Source organism: Panthera onca, chromosome C1 (genome assembly GCF_046562875.1).
Source record: "Panthera onca isolate mPanOnc1 chromosome C1, mPanOnc1 haplotype 2, whole genome shotgun sequence".
Classification (NCBI taxonomy): Eukaryota; Metazoa; Chordata; class Mammalia; order Carnivora; family Felidae; genus Panthera; species Panthera onca.
The window spans coordinates 190,187,192-190,202,613 of record NC_138346.1 but is presented as its reverse complement, the minus strand read 5'-3'; the positions used below and the strand labels follow the sequence as shown (position 1 = coordinate 190,202,613).

The 15,422-nt window shown below is 39.6% G+C and overlaps 1 protein-coding gene across 3 annotated transcripts in view; it reads left to right on the top strand.

Moving 5' to 3' along the window:
- Nucleotides 1-15,422, top strand: part of LOC132673715 (uncharacterized) — a 29,955-nt gene that overhangs the window by 12,663 nt on the left and 1,870 nt on the right. The window contains exons 1-5 of one of the 3 annotated variants that reach the window (XM_060626502.3): nucleotides 2,119-2,280; nucleotides 3,572-3,680; nucleotides 4,008-4,046; nucleotides 9,474-9,600; nucleotides 9,927-10,022. In XM_060626502.3, the coding sequence (XP_060482485.1) occupies nucleotides 4,032-4,046; nucleotides 9,474-9,600; nucleotides 9,927-10,022 (238 nt within the window). In that variant the 5' untranslated portion in view covers nucleotides 2,119-2,280; nucleotides 3,572-3,680; nucleotides 4,008-4,031. Of the gene's footprint in view, nucleotides 1-2,118; nucleotides 2,281-3,571; nucleotides 3,681-4,007; nucleotides 4,047-9,473; nucleotides 9,601-9,926; nucleotides 10,023-15,422 lie in introns of those variants that run through there. The other 2 variants (XM_060626501.3, XM_060626500.3) reach the window with 2 other exon arrangements.

The following is a 15,422-nucleotide window of genomic DNA, read 5'->3' as shown; positions in this document are numbered from 1 at the left end:
CGACTGCGCCACCCAGGCGCCCCGATAAGGAAGTATTTTAATTGTGTTGAATGCTGTTGAGGTCAGATGTAATGAGGACAGAATTGGAATTTAATTGGTAACTTGACAAGATCAGTTTTAGGAGAGTAGAGTAAAGAAGCTATTAGAGTGGACTGCAGAGAGAATTGGAGGTGTGAAGATGTAGACAGCAACAAGAGGCAGCTCTTTAGAAAGATTTTTCTATGAAGGAAAGTTAGGAAATGGTGCAGTTGTTCAAATGGGCTACAGGTTAAGAAAGGATTTTTTTTTTAATTTTTTTTTAACGTTTATTTATTTTTGAGACAGAGAGAGACAGAGCATGAACGGGGGAGGGTCAGAGAGAGAGACACACACACAGAATCTGAAACAGGCTCCAGGCTCTGAGCAGTCAGCACAGAGCCCCACACGGGGCTTGAACTCGCGGACTGCGAGATCATGACCTGAGCCGAAGTTGGACGCTTAACCGACTGAGCCAGCCAGGCGCTCCAAGAAAGGATTTTTTTTTTTTTAAGATATAAAAAAACATTTTTATGACATTGAAAATGCCAATGAATACAGTGGCTACTAATATCAAGTGGGCTGTTAATGCTACCAAGCAATAGTACTGTATTTCCTTAATCCATTCACTCTTCCACATTCTTCCCCCCCCCCCCCCTTTAACGTTTATTTTTGAGAGAGAGAGGGCTCACAAGTGGGGGACAGGAGGTGCAGAGAGAGGGAGACACAGAAGCAGGCTCCAAGCTCCGAGCTGTCAGCACAGAGCCCAACAGGGGACTCAAACCCATGAACCATGAGATCATGACCTGAGCCAAAGTCAGACACCAACCGATGAGCCACCCAGGTGCCCCCACTCTTACACATTCCTAAATAACATTAGAATCTCAGATGCCATTGATTATAAGATGCATAATTATTTCACATACTTTCAAAGAGAAAAAACATGCTGCCAGTTAAACTATAGCATGCCATCATTTGTAAAATACCAGTTTTGCAGATGTTCAAATATGAAAAAAGTGTATATTAGAATCAATGTCATACAGTATTACTTTTCTCTCCTCAAATCTCCAATACCTTCTCCCTTCCTTCACTTTCAGCTTCCTATTTAAGAAAATACAAGCATTCAGAAGAAGATAGGCTCATTCTCCCACCACTAAATCTGTATCTCACCTGTACCTGTAAATTCTGTCTCCCTTTTTATTTTAATGGATGAATGGTCCACATTCACAACTGATCCTTCCACAGTGTACTGAATCCCATCCCTTTTCTCCAGAAGGACTTTTCTTCCTGCAACTATCCCATTTCTCCTGTATTCTCCCTCTACTGTATAATTTTAATTAGCATGCATACTATAATTTCTTCCATCTTAAAAAAAATTCTGGACCCCAAATCTATATGCAACGACAGCTTTCTTTTTCTACTCATCTTAAAAAAGCCAAACTTCTTAAAGGTACTGCCTGTACTTGCTTTTCACACTTCCTCTCTTCCCACTCTTATCAAATTCCACTCATTCCACTCTTATCAAATTCTTATCAGATTTTATTGAAATTCTACCACTACGCCAAAATGGGATATTTCTACAGCCTCCACAATGTTAAATCCAATGGTCAATTCTTAGTGATCATCCTACTTGACTAATTAGCAGCATTTAATACTGCTGGATTATTCCCCACTTCTTGAAACATTTTCTTCCCTTGATTTTGCAGAACCAAACTCTTCTACTTTTACATCTGTCTCACACCTTATCCCTTCTCAGTCTTCTTTGTTGGGTCCTCCGCTTCACCTTCTTTTTGGGACCTAAGCTAGTGCATTGCTAAAAGAAACTGAACTAAGGGTAGATTATTATCTTATAGTGCTGATTTAGATTTTCTAGTATTTAAAAATTCTGGTGTCTTGTATTTTTAAACGAAAATGATATATACACTTCCCTCTTATAAATGAGCTTGGCTCTCATGGAAGTCCCAGAGATACCAACCCAGGACTCTCCCTACAAAGAGGCAGAGGCCTCTGAAGCCTTCCGGAAACGAGCTCCACAGGCCTATGGGAAATGTAGTCCCCTAAGAATAGCCTGCACCGCGGGGGGACCTGGGAACCTGGGCGGCAGTTACTTCCGCACACGCGCAGTGGGGCGGTAGCCGGTGTTCAGTAATCTTCCAACCTGCGCCGCGTGAAGGGGGAACGGGGTTTTCTCCCCGAGAGCCTGTGGGAGATCTCTGTAATCTGATCTTTTAGAACCAAAGATGGGAGTGTGGTGGTGAAAGACTGGTAGGTATGACTCTGCGGAGCTTGGGGACGTAAGGGAAGGGCGGGGAGAAAGATAGGCACCAGTTTATTGGCGTACCCAAAGGAAGGTAAAACTTCACAACCCCCACGTGCAGCGATTTAGTGTTTGGATGTGTGGGTCCTGTCCAATTCTGGAGTTCAGAGAAAGCAAGAGAAGGGGCTAACTGCCACTCAAGTGGGTTCCCGGATCCCGAGTAGGGATGGGGCAGGCTCAGTTTGTATTCCTGCCCTTGTAGGTAGAGATCACAGTGCAGGAATATGTGCTTCAGGCTTTACCTTTCCTGGTTACAAGAACATCGCTGGCCCTACCAGAGCCCGCAAAAGGCAATATTAAACCATTCCAAGGGATCTAGGAAGTATTTCTAGAGAAACTTGCCATGTTCTCAGTATATTCTCACAATTGTCTGAAGTAAGTGTTCTCTCCATTTTGCATATGAATTAACTGAAGCTGAGAGAGAGGTTAAGTTACTTGCTTATACTGACAATAAGTGAAAGAGCTGAGAGTCGAACCAGACGAGTTTTACCGAATTTTATTCTGGCGTTTTGTTTGTTTGTTTTTGAGTATAGTTGACACGCAATCTTACATTAGTTTCTGCTGTACAACTTAGTGATTTGACAAGTTTTACCTTGTGCTATGATCGCCACAAGTGTAGTTAGGACCCTGCAAAAAAAAGAGTTGTATTTATTCTCCTTTTGAAATATTTGAGCAATGAATGCAGAATAAATTTTGATTTGTAGTCTTTTGTTGGTGTTGTTAATAGTCTGGTGAATTTGCAGATCTTCCAGTGAAGACTGTGTAAATAAAGCTGTCCCTCTTGCATATTTTAGCCTTTCTATGGCCCCAACTTTGCTGGTTTAAATTCTTAAAAAACTATACTGGCTCATAGAAGATGGTGGATTTCCAAAGAAAGAGAGAGAGACAGATTTAGAATTTAAACTGAAGGCTCTGTCTTAAAAAAAAAAAAAAAAAAAAAAAAAAAAAAAAAATTCCTGGATCCCTCAATCCAGCCTTCTCAAGAAAACCCAACCTAATTTGAGCTCTCTTCTCCCAGCTTCAGAGCAGAGACCAGAGAGTCACAGGAAGGACTGACTCCAGAGATATACTGAGTTTCAGAGTTTCAGAAACCAGGGTTTTAGTTTTTAGACTTATTTATTATTTTTTTTCTTAGGATAAAATTTTGGGAAGAAAAAAATGTCACTAGTTCTAAGATTAACAACTTGCCATTAGATCAGTAGGACAAAAATGTACAACATACTTACCTAAATTTCATAGATTCATAACAGATCCACCAGTAGAGTTCGGCACTTATAAAATATGGACTTTCCTGACATCTCCTAGAATCGTCATTCTCTCACTAGGTGACATTTACTGAAGCTGCAATGTGAGTCTTTCTTTTCTAACTTTTTTTTTTTTTTTTTTTTGCGTGAGAGAGAGAACATGGGGGGAGGTGCAGGGAGAGGGATAGGGGGAGAGAGAGAGAGAGAGAGAATATCTTAAGCAGGTTCCATGCTCAGCACAGAGCCTGATGTGGGGCTCAATCTCACAACCCTGCGACATGACCTGAGCCGAAATTAAGATTCAGACGCTTGGCTAACTGAGCCACCCAAGCACCCCAAGAGTTCTTTTCTAATAGTGCCTCTTTTCTTTTCTACATTGCGTTTTGGTTTTTCATGTCTTTCTATTCTTTTTCCTATTTTTACTTTCATAGATCTGTGTGTAAGAGCTCCAGAAAATGATCAACTTCCAGGTAGGTATCCATTTATTGAGTCATTTAAAACTCTCAAAAATCTATATAAAAAGGACATGTATAGACATGTATAGGGAAAATATAGATTGAATAGATCAGGTGCAAAAGAAAATTTAGAAAATTGATCAGTTGATATCCACGTCACAGGGTCTGTACATAGTTGGAATAAATTTGAGCTGCATATGTGTACCCAGTCTTGTCTTTATAGCAATCACAGAAAATGGATAGTCAACCAGTTAACGTATTGGTATTGTCCACAAAGATAAAGGAAACAATCCCTTAGAGAAGTAAAGATTTTCCTGATGCAGTTCTCTGAAGAAAATATCTTATAATGGGTTTTCATGGAGATAATGGTAGAAATAATATTCACAGGGGTGCCTAGGTGGCTCAGTTGGTTAAGCTCTGACTCTTGATTTCAGCTCAGGTCGTGATGTTGTGGTTTGTGGGTTTGAGCCTTGGGTTGGGCTCTGCACTGCTGACACTCCACTGTAGGTGGAGCCTGCTTGGGATTCTGTCTCTCCCTTAATCTGCCCCTCTCCTGTTCGTGTTTGTTCTCTCTCTCTCTCTCTCTCGAATAAATAAACTTGGGGAAAAAAGTTTAAAAAAAAGAGAAATAACATTCATAGCAACAACCCTGTGATAAATATAACATCACATTTTATATAGCATGCTGTATTTCTTAAAATGTTTCCTAGAGTAAGCAAAGAGCTTAGTGCCAATAAGCAGCACTATGCGAACTCAGTTTGTAAGTTCAGGTACATATCTTTTTTAATATTCTTCTGGAACCATAAGTAAATCTTATATCTTTTCCAGCGTCTGCTAGTATTCTTGAGCATTTTCTCTTCTATGTGAATTTTATTTTATTTTAGTATTTTTTAAAATGTTATTTATTTTTGAAAGAGAGAGTGAGCAGGGGAGGGGCAGAGAGAGAGGAGGGCAGAAGATCCAAAGCAGGCTCTGTGCTGACAGCAGCGCGCCCGATTCAGGGCTTGAATTCAAGAACCGGAAGATCATGACTTGAGCCAAAGTCAGATGCCCAACCAACTGAGCCACCCATGGGCCCTGTTCCATGTGGACTTTAGAATTAGCTTGTCAGGGTCTATAAAGGAGTATTTTAGGTATTTTTATTGTGATTGCAATATATGTTTCCATTAATTTGTAGAAAATTCATTAGTTTTCAATAATGTATTCTCTAATGTTTCATATAGGTCCTTCTTTACATTTTTATAGGTTTGTTATTATAATTCTTATACATTTCTCGTATAAGAATTTCTTGTAATATTTATTCTTACATATGGTTTAAGTTGCTGTTGAGAATGGGATGGATCTTTTTTCATTGTATTTTCTAATTGGTTATTTTGGTGTATAGGAAAGTATGAATTTATCTATTTGACTTTATGTCAACTTACAGAACTAATTTTTTTTAATTAAAAAAAAATTTTTTTAAATGTTGATTTACTTTTGAGAGACAGAGTGCAAGCAAGGGAGGGGCAGAGAGAGAGGGAGACACAGAATCCGAAGCAGGGTCCAGGCTCTGAGCTGTCCACATAGAGCTTGATGCGGGGCTCGAACTCACAAACTGTGAGATCATGACCTGAGCCGAAAGTCAGACACTCAACCAACTGAGCCACCCGGGTTCCCCCTGTTTCTTCTTTAAAAATTAAAAAAAAAATTTTTTTAATGTTGCAGAACTCATATTAAGTTCAAGATTTTTTTAGTTGATTATTAGGTTTTCTAGGTAGACAATCATACACTCTTCAAATGGAGTTTGTTCCTTACTGCTCAATATGTATGTCTTCATGTTTTTTCTTGTCTTATTGCAATGGACAGGTTTTTTGGGAACTATAATTTTTTAAAAATGTTTATTTGTTTTGAGAGAGTGTACATGTGTGAGCAGGGGAGGGCCAGAGAGAGAGAGAGGAAGAGAGAGAATTCCAGGCGGGCTCAGTGCCTCCATCACAGAGCCCAACCTGGGACTCAATCTCACAAACTGTGAGATCATGACCTGAACTGAAATCGAGTTGGATGCTCAACTGACTGAGCCACCCAGGTGCCCCAGGAACTATAAATTGCTAGCGAGTGTCTTTCTGTTCCAATTTTAATGGGAATGTTTCCAGTGTTTCATTGTTTCCTCTTGTATTTTGGTAAATAGTTTTGTTTTGTTTTTTGTTTTCTTGTTTTTAATCGAGTTAAAGATTTTTAGCTTGTGAACATTGTTTTCATCAAGTGGAAACCTTTTTTCTTATATGTTTTTTTAAAAATATGTGTTGGTTGGGGCACCTGGATAGCTCATTCAGTTGAGTGTCCAACTTCGGCTCAGGTCATGATCTCATGGTTCCTGAGTTCAAGCCCCACATCAAGGCTCACTGCTGTCAGATCCTCTGCCCCGCCCCTGCTTGCACTCTCTCAAAAATAAATAAAACATTTAAAAAATAAAAAAAATAGATAAGTAAATAAAATACCTGTTGGTAAAATAATGTTTTATCTTTAATATAGGAATTGAGAGAATTTCTAATATATTTCTCAATATTGAACTATCTGTGCATTCATGGGATAAATCCTACCTAGTCTTCTAACTTTTTAAAGGGCCAGATGGTAAATATTTTAGGCTTGAAGGCCATACAGCCTCTGTGGCAGGTACTCAATTTTAACTTTGCATCTGAAGCAAATGAGTGGGTATAAATATTCCAGTAACACTTTATTTACAGAAACATCAGGCCGGGGTATGGGTTGTAGTTTGCTGACCCCTGTTCTATATGGTTTTAACTATGTCTTTGTGGTAGACATGTAGCCACATGCCTTTTTAATTTCAGCTTAAGTTAGTTAAACATGATTTTAACATTACGGTTGAGAGGATATATTTTATTATGTAAAAAAAGGTCTTATATTCTATTTTATTATGGTCAGGTGAATCTGACGTGTTAACCTTATAGCCCTTCTAACTTATATATATTTACTTTGTAGTATGTAATAGATTGTAAGATCTCTGAGACCAGTAACATTTTTATTCTTTTTTGTATCACTAATACAGTGTCTGGTAGGTCCTCATTAGACATTGAATGAATGAATGAATGAAGAACATATAAGCAGTATTTTAAATAATTTTATTGAGACATAATCACATATTACACATTGACCCATTTAAGATATATACAACTCCGTGGTTTTTAGTCTGTCCATGAATTGTAAAACCATCTCTACAATCTAATTTTAGAATATTTTCATTACCCTCAAAAGAAACCCCATATTGGCAGTCATTCCCTATTTGTCCTATCCCCTAGCTCTAATTTATTTTCTGTTTCTATGGATTTGCCTTTTCTGAACACTTTATGTAACTAAGACAATATAATATGTGATCTTTTTTGACTAGCTTCTTTCACCTAGTAACAGTATTTTCAAGGGTCATCAATGTTACACGTATGTCAAATAATATTGCATTATATGGATATACCTCATTTTGTTATTCCATCTATTCATCAGATGACGGATACCCATGTTGTTTTCACTTTTGGCTATTAATGAATACTTCTCTATGAACATTTGTCTACAGGTTTTATATTTTTAGTTCTCTTAGGTATATATTTAGGAGGGATTGCTGGGTAATATGGTTAATTCAATGTTTAACATTTTGAGGAACTATAAAACTATTTTCCATAGTTGTTGCACCATTTTACAACCCCACCAGCAGTGTATGACAGTTCCAGTTTCTCTACATCCTTGTCACAACTTGTCATTGTTTGTCTTTGATTTTAACAACCCTTGTGGGTGTGAGGCAATATCTCATTGTGGCTTTGATTTCTATTTACTAATGATGTTGAGCATCTTTTCATGTGCTTCATGCTCATATGAGTGTCTGTGTCTTTGGAGAAAATCTGTTCAAATCCTTTGTCCATTTTTAAATTGTGTTGTCTTTTCACTGTTGTATTGTAAGAGTTCTTTTTATATCCTAGGCACAAATTTCTTACCAAAATATATGATTTACATGTATTTCATCCCATTCTGTGGGTTGTCTTTTCACTTTCTTGATGGTGTCCTTTGAAGCACATATTTTAAATTTTAGTGATTTCCATTTTATCTATTTTTATCTTTTGTCACTTACACTTTTCCTTTCATATCTAAGAAACCATGGCCTAATCCAAGCTCATGAAGATTTACTCCAATGTTTTCTTCTAAGAATTTTATAATTTTAGTTCTTACATTTACATCTTTGATCCATTTTTAGTTCATTTTTAAATTTTTTTTTTAAATGTTTATTTATTTTTGACAGAGGGACGGAGCGTGAGCTGGGGAGGGGCAGAGAAAGAGGGAGACACAGAATCCGAAGCAGGCTCCAGGCTCTGAGCTGTCAGCACAGAGCCTGACGCGGGGCTCGAACTCACAGACTGTGAGATCATGACCTGAGCCGAAGTCAGACACTCAACGACTGAGCCACCCAGGCGCCCCCATTTTTAGTTCATTTTTATATATGATGTGAGGTGTTTATGTGCGTTTAAGGCGGTCCAGCTTCATTCTTTTGCATGTGGATATCTAGTCCCAACACCACTTATTAAAGAGACTGATCTTTACTCGATTTAATTGTCCCGACACTAGTGAATATTTTTAATGTGATTTTTGTTTCTCACACAAAGTATATTTCTGAGTCAAGCATACGGTAGTTATCATATATAACTTTATGAAAACTTAACAATGAATATATGATCATAAGAGGCTCCCATGATTCTCCTGCAAGTTCCCAAATAATGTACACTTTGTTTTATTTTTTTTTAACATAACTTATTGTCAAATTGGCTTACATACAATACCCAGTTCTCATCCCAACAAGTGCCCTCCTCAATGCCCATCACCCATTTTCCCCTCTCCCCAATGCCCCCATCCACCCTCAGTTTGTTCTCTGTATATAAGAGTCTCTTGTGGTTTGCCTTCCTCCCTCTCTGTTTGTAACTATTTTTTCCCCTTCCCTTCCCTCATGGTCTTCTGTTAAGTTTCTCAAGATCTACATATGAGTGAAAACATGATATCTTCCTTTTCTGACTGACTTATTTTACTTAGCTTAATACCTTCCAGTTCCGTCCACATTGCTGCAAATGGCATGATTTCATTCTTTCTCATTGCCGAGTAGTATTCCATTGTATATATAAACCATAGCTTCTTTATCCATTCATCAGTTGATGGACACTTAGGCTCTTTCCATAATTTGGCTACTGTTGAAAGCGCTGCTATAAACATTGGGTTACATGTGCCCCTATGTATCAGCACTCCTGTATCCCTTGGGTAAATTCCTAATGGCGCTATTGCTGGGTCATAAGGTAGTTCTATTTTTAATTTTTTGAGGAACCTCCACACTGTTTTCCAGAGCAGCTGCACTAGTTTGCATTCCCACCAACAGATAATGCACACTTTAGTTTGAAGATGAATGTTCCGTTACAGGGATCGGTGACATTCCAGGATGTGGCTGTGGACTTCACCCCAGAAGAGTGGCAGCTGCTGGACTGTGATCAGAGAACCTTGTATTGGGATGTGATGCTGGAGAACTTTAGAAACCTCACCGCAGTGGGTAAGGACAGTGGGTGGTAACTAACTCTTCACTGTAACTGAGCATGTACTCATAGTGCCCTTCCTGTGGGACGTGTGGACATTCTAAAGCATTACGGAGTTTGGCCCTGAATGTCAGTGGTCACAGACTCTTGATCCCCTTTGAGATGAAGCATAAACAGAGAATGTGTGTTTATGCTTCCACCTTCCAAATGGCGGAGACAGACATTGTTCTAAAGTCTGTCATCCTTTCCAGGCTCTGAGATTCAAGGAGGCAGACCTGAATTGTGAGGTAGTTGTTTGTGTCTCGCACTTTGTCTCCAGTTCTGTGTTGTTTCCCACGAACAGGGGGTCCAGTTACCAAAACAAAAGTGATCTTCAAGGAGGAGCAAGGACAGGAGTCATGGATGGTGGAGGGGGAGAACCCATGTTGGCGCTATCCAGGTGAGTGAGAGAAAGCTAGGCAGATGGGAGTCTTTGGAACTGAGATTCCAGTTGGTCAGTGAGGGACAGGTACCTTTGAAGCACCTCTTAAAAGCCACACCTTTGGAAGTGACTGGGTATGCTTGACCTACCAATTCATTGTCAGATCCGCAGATGACACCTTCACTCACTCGGCCCACGTAGCTGTTTTTTGTCTTTGCTCAGCTCTTATATGGAGGAATGTCCCTTTCCTCTCTGCCCAGGCTCCCTATGCTTCCTGTTTTATGTAGGTCCTTGCTTTGTTCTCTTAATTCCCCAAGTCCTCATTCTTCTTTTTTCCTCATCATGATCATAGATAGGGGTGCCTGGGTGGCTTAGTTAACCAACCGATTCTTGATCTCAGGTCAGGTCTTGATCTCAGGGTCGTGAGTTCAAGCCTCGCATTGGGCTCCACACTGGGCATGGAGCCTACTTTGTAAAACAAAACAAAACTAAAAAATGATCCCAGATCTTTTTTTATACATCTAATTCTTTTTTTTTTTTTTTTTTTTAGTTTTTTGTTTTTTTAACGTTTATTCATTTTTTTTAAAATTTTTTTTTAACGTTTATTTATTTTTGAGACAGAGAGAGACAGAGCATGAATGGGGGAGGGTCAGAGAGAGGGAGACACAGAATCCAAAACAGGCTCCAGGCTCTGAGTTGTCAGCACAGAGCCTGACGTGGGGCTCGACCTCACGGACCGCGAGATCATGACCTGAGCCGAAGTCGGACGCTTAACCGACTGAGCCACCCAGGTGCCCCACGTTTATTCATTTTTGAGAGACAGAGAGAGGCAGAGCATGAGCGGGGAAGGGGCAGAGAGAGAGGGAGACACAGAATCTGAAGCAGGCTCCAGGCTCTGAGCTGTCAGCATAGAGCCCAACACGGAGCTCGAACTCATGAGCTGTGAGATCATGACCTGAGCTGAGGTCAGAAGCTCAGCTGACTGAGCCAACCAGGCGCCCCTATACGTCTAATTCTTACACTGTAGTCAGATCATGTAGATTTGAAGTCTTACTCCACCAGTCACTGTCTAACCTAATTATTTTGTAGCACAACTTTATTTATAAAACAGGGATAATATTAATCCTCACTTCAGGTTTCTTTTAAAGATTGTGTGAGTTACTACATGCAAACCCGTTCAAGTAGTTGGCAGAGAGTAAGAGTTCAGTATATGTTGGCTATTTTTATTTTTATTTTTTTTGTTTAATTTTTTAAAGAGATTTTTATTTTAAAACTTACAGGAACTTTATGCTCTAATTATTCCTCTTTTCAAAAAAAAAACCCAAAAAACCTTTTCTTATAGCATATACCCCATCTCTGTACCCCACCTTGCTCATCTTTCATCTCACTGCTGACTTGGGGTATCTACCTTATAGTGCATCTGTCCGCTTCACTTGGTGATACTGATGTCATTTGGAAATTCTCCAGCTTCATTTGAGTTGGTTCCTCGCTAATCTGCCCTCACCCTCACTTCCTGCTTATCCACCTTTGTTTCTTGCCTTCGTGTCTCTCTCCAGAACTTCTCCCACAGTAACTCCTTCAGAAACTGCATCCCTCTGAAGAACTCGCATGATTTTCTTTGTGCTCTCTGTGCCTCTCCAACTTCCCATTCCCATAATTTTCCCCACCTGGCTTTAATCTCCGTTTATTCATAGTAACCAATATTTAATATGCTTCAACCTTCACCTTTCTCTTTAAATTATAATCAAGGATAATGACTGGCCTGCTGCTTTGCAGTCTCTGAATCACTGTGGTAAGCAACTTAGCTTTTCTGTGTCACGAGTGTTTCCTTAAATACTGTTAGACTTATTACTGGTGATTTCAATTATTAGGTTATCCAAGACTGACTTAAAATAAAATTTTCTTTTTCCACAGAGCCCGTAAAAGAAGTATGTTTCAAATGATTAAGACACCAATTAAGTGTATTTTACATTCCTGGGACCCCAACTTCTAATACAAACCAAGTGAATTTTAACTCCTGCTATGGTGTCTAGGCCATTCATGATTCTATGTTGCCAATTCTGTTCTATTTTCTGTTTTATATTAGATGTTCGTGCAAGATTTATCCAAATCATTTCATTTTCTGAGTCACTCTTCTGACAAATTAGCAGGAGTTATCCCTTTATAACATTTATTAAGTGATACTTAAATGGCTTTTAAGGTCTCTTTAATGTGATCCCATTCTGTTTATCTGGAACGGTCCATCTTTTCCCTATTCCATGGCAGTTGGGCTCTTTAGTGAACTTTGTACACGATTTTCTTCTGTGTGTCAGTTCTTTTGATACTGGTGTGCTCTAAAACCAGCATGCTACTAAGTCTGAATTCAGTGTTCTCCTCTTTCATGATAACTCCAGCCTATGTTAATCTCTACCTATTTGAAGCTCCGTCCCAGCTCTACTATGGCTCTTTCATGAAAACTTGACATATATTCTTTTAGATTTTTTTAAAACTTTATTTATTTATTATTATTTTTTAAAATTTACATCCAAGTTAGCATATAGTGCAATAATGATTTCAGGAGTAGATTCCAGTGATTCATCCCCTGTGTATAACACCCAGTGCTCATCCCAACAAGTGTGTGCCTTAATGCCCTTTGCCCATTTAGCCCATTCCCCCACCTACAACCCCTCCAGCCCTCAGTTTGTTCTCTGTATTTAAGAGTCTCTTATGTTTTGACCCCTCCCTGTTTTTATATTATTTTTGCTTCCCTTCCCTTATGTTCATCTGTTCTGTGTCTTAAAGTCCTCATATGAGTGAAGTCATATGATACTTGTCTTTCTCTGACTAATTTCGCTTAGCATAATACCCTCTAGTTCCATCCACATAGTTGCAAATGGCAAGATTTCATTCTTTTTGATTGCTGAGTAATACTTCATTGTATATATATATACCACATCTTTATCCATTCATCTGTCCATGGACATTTGGGCCTTTTCCATACTTTGGCTATTGTCAATAGCACTGCTGTAAACATTGGGGTGTATGTGCCCCCTTTGAAACAGTACACCTGTATCCTTTGGCTAAGTACTTAGTAGTGTAACTGCTGGGTCGTAGGGTAGTTCTATTTTTAATTTTTTAAAGAACCTCCATACTATTTTCCAGGGTGTCTGCACCAGTTTAAAACCCTATATGCTCATGGGGCACCTGGGTGGCTCAGTTGGTTATGTGTCCAACTTCGGCTCAGGTCATGATCTCATGGTTCGTGGGTTCAAGCCCTGCGTTGGGCTCTGTGCTGACAGCTCAGAGCCTGGAGCCTGCTTTGGATTCTGTGTCTCCCTCTCTCTTTTGCCCTTTTCCTGCTCGTGCTCTCTCTCTGTCTCTCAACAATAAATAAATGTTAAAAAACATTTTTTTTTTAAACCCTGTGTGCTTTTAAGGCATCTTTTCTCATGATAATGCCCTGAAGAGAAAGTCCTATATCATTTTTTGTTTTTATACCATTGCTGAGCACACACTGGATATTTAACGAACATTTCATTAATTTACTGTTGTAAAGTCAGGCACTGTGGGATGCTTCTTATTCTTTCAGTGAAGCTTTTGTTACGTTTCCTGAGGAGGATTCAAAGAAAGCAAAAAAACCCATTACCATTTTCCAAGGTGTGAAAATTGTAGTTGAGAGGCAAAACAGCCATATCAGATATTTTAAAATTTTATGAGTGTGGAAGATTTGTTGGATGTACAATAACATTGCAGTTTTTTTCTAGCTAATTGTCAGAATGAGTGGTTTCGGGCAGCAGTGGGACTGTCCTGGAAGTTCAGAGAAAATGGAGCTTAAAGTTAAAGTATGCAAAGATGAGAGGAGTCATTTTTTGAGATTATGGAACAATGGCTCCTCCCTAAAGAATATGTAAGTACTAAATAGGGTGAGAGGTGATGAGGTAGAGCAAGTTAAGATGGGAAAAGAACATGAGCAAAATATTGTAATTATTTAGAGTCTAGAATTCTTGGAACAGAAGGTATTTGTTCAGGACTAGAAAAATGCGTGCTTAGATACCATGAATGAATTCATTATAATGTATAGTTTTGTTCACCAGGCTGATTGCCCTGGATATTTCAGTTGGTTACTCTTAGTTGAGGGAACCCAGGACGCTGCTGCTTCCCATTAGTTGAAGCAGCGAGGAAAGAAGACAGGAACTTCACTCTGCATAAAGAAATGTGTACCGAAGGGGTGCCTGGGTGGCTTAGTCGGTTGAGTGTCCGACTTCAGCTCAGGTCATGATCTCTCTGCTGGTGAGTTCGAGCCTCACATCGGGCTCTGTGCTGACAGCTCGGAGCCCAGAGCCTGCTTCGGATTCTGTCTCCCTCTCTCTCTGCCCCTCCCCCGCTCACACTCTGTCTCTCTGTCTCTCAAAAATGAATAAATGTTAAGAAAATTTAAAAAAAAATGTGTACCGGTGGCTATAGCCCACTGCTTGGAGCAGCTCCACAGAGAAGAAGACATGAGGTTAGAAGCTGGGGTGTTGTACTAACACTCCACAAGGAGAGAAATTCAGGAGGGGGGTTTTAACCCCTTCTCCCTCTTTTTTTAAGTTTATTTTTTTAAGCAGTTTCTACACACAATATGAGGCTCAAACTCATGACCCCGAGATCAAGAGCCATGTGCTCCTCCGACTGAGCCAGTCAGGCACCCTCCCCCCCTTTTTAGTGGAGAGATCGACTGGAGATTTGTAGTGTCTTGAGGATAGGAATGAAAAAATGTGACTTCAGCTTTCTAAGGACTAGGTTGTTGGGTAGATTGAAAGAAAATGTAAAAACTGTACTTGTCAAATACAAATACAACAAATAGTTGTCGTATATAGAAACCCAACCAGAATAAAAGCAATAGCAAGCAGACAGAATCTGTGCCTGGGCTTCCAAGGACACAGGAGAATGAATCCCAGCTGTTGTAGATTGGTGCCCTCTGCAGACGTGTCTCACCTGTGATTTGGATGGAGTTAGAGGACTGGAGATGTAAGAATGTTCTTGAAGGTAACTGCCATTGTGCCAGGTGATTAAGAGGAGAAAGAGATGTGAATGAGGGAAACGGGGAGCTGTCCTACCAGGGTAATCTAGGACCGGGGTGGTGGGGACTCTGATTCTGATCTGCTGCCTCCAGATCTGGTTTTTCCTCTGATATTTTCCCTTAACTCCAGAGTCTCTTGTTCCTCTGGTCACTCATCCATGGGTAGATCCCTGCAATAGGTCTCCATTCTGTGAGATAACCATGCATCAATGTTGAGCAACCTTTTGACTTCCTTTGTGCCCTACTCACTGTAACTTGTGCCTGTTTAACTGTCTTCCATAGGTCACAAGATAAGCCATCTGTTCTCATTGTCATTCATCTCCCATTTCCTCTTCAGCAGTTTTATTCTTAAAGCTCAAGAGCAAGGCAAATACAGG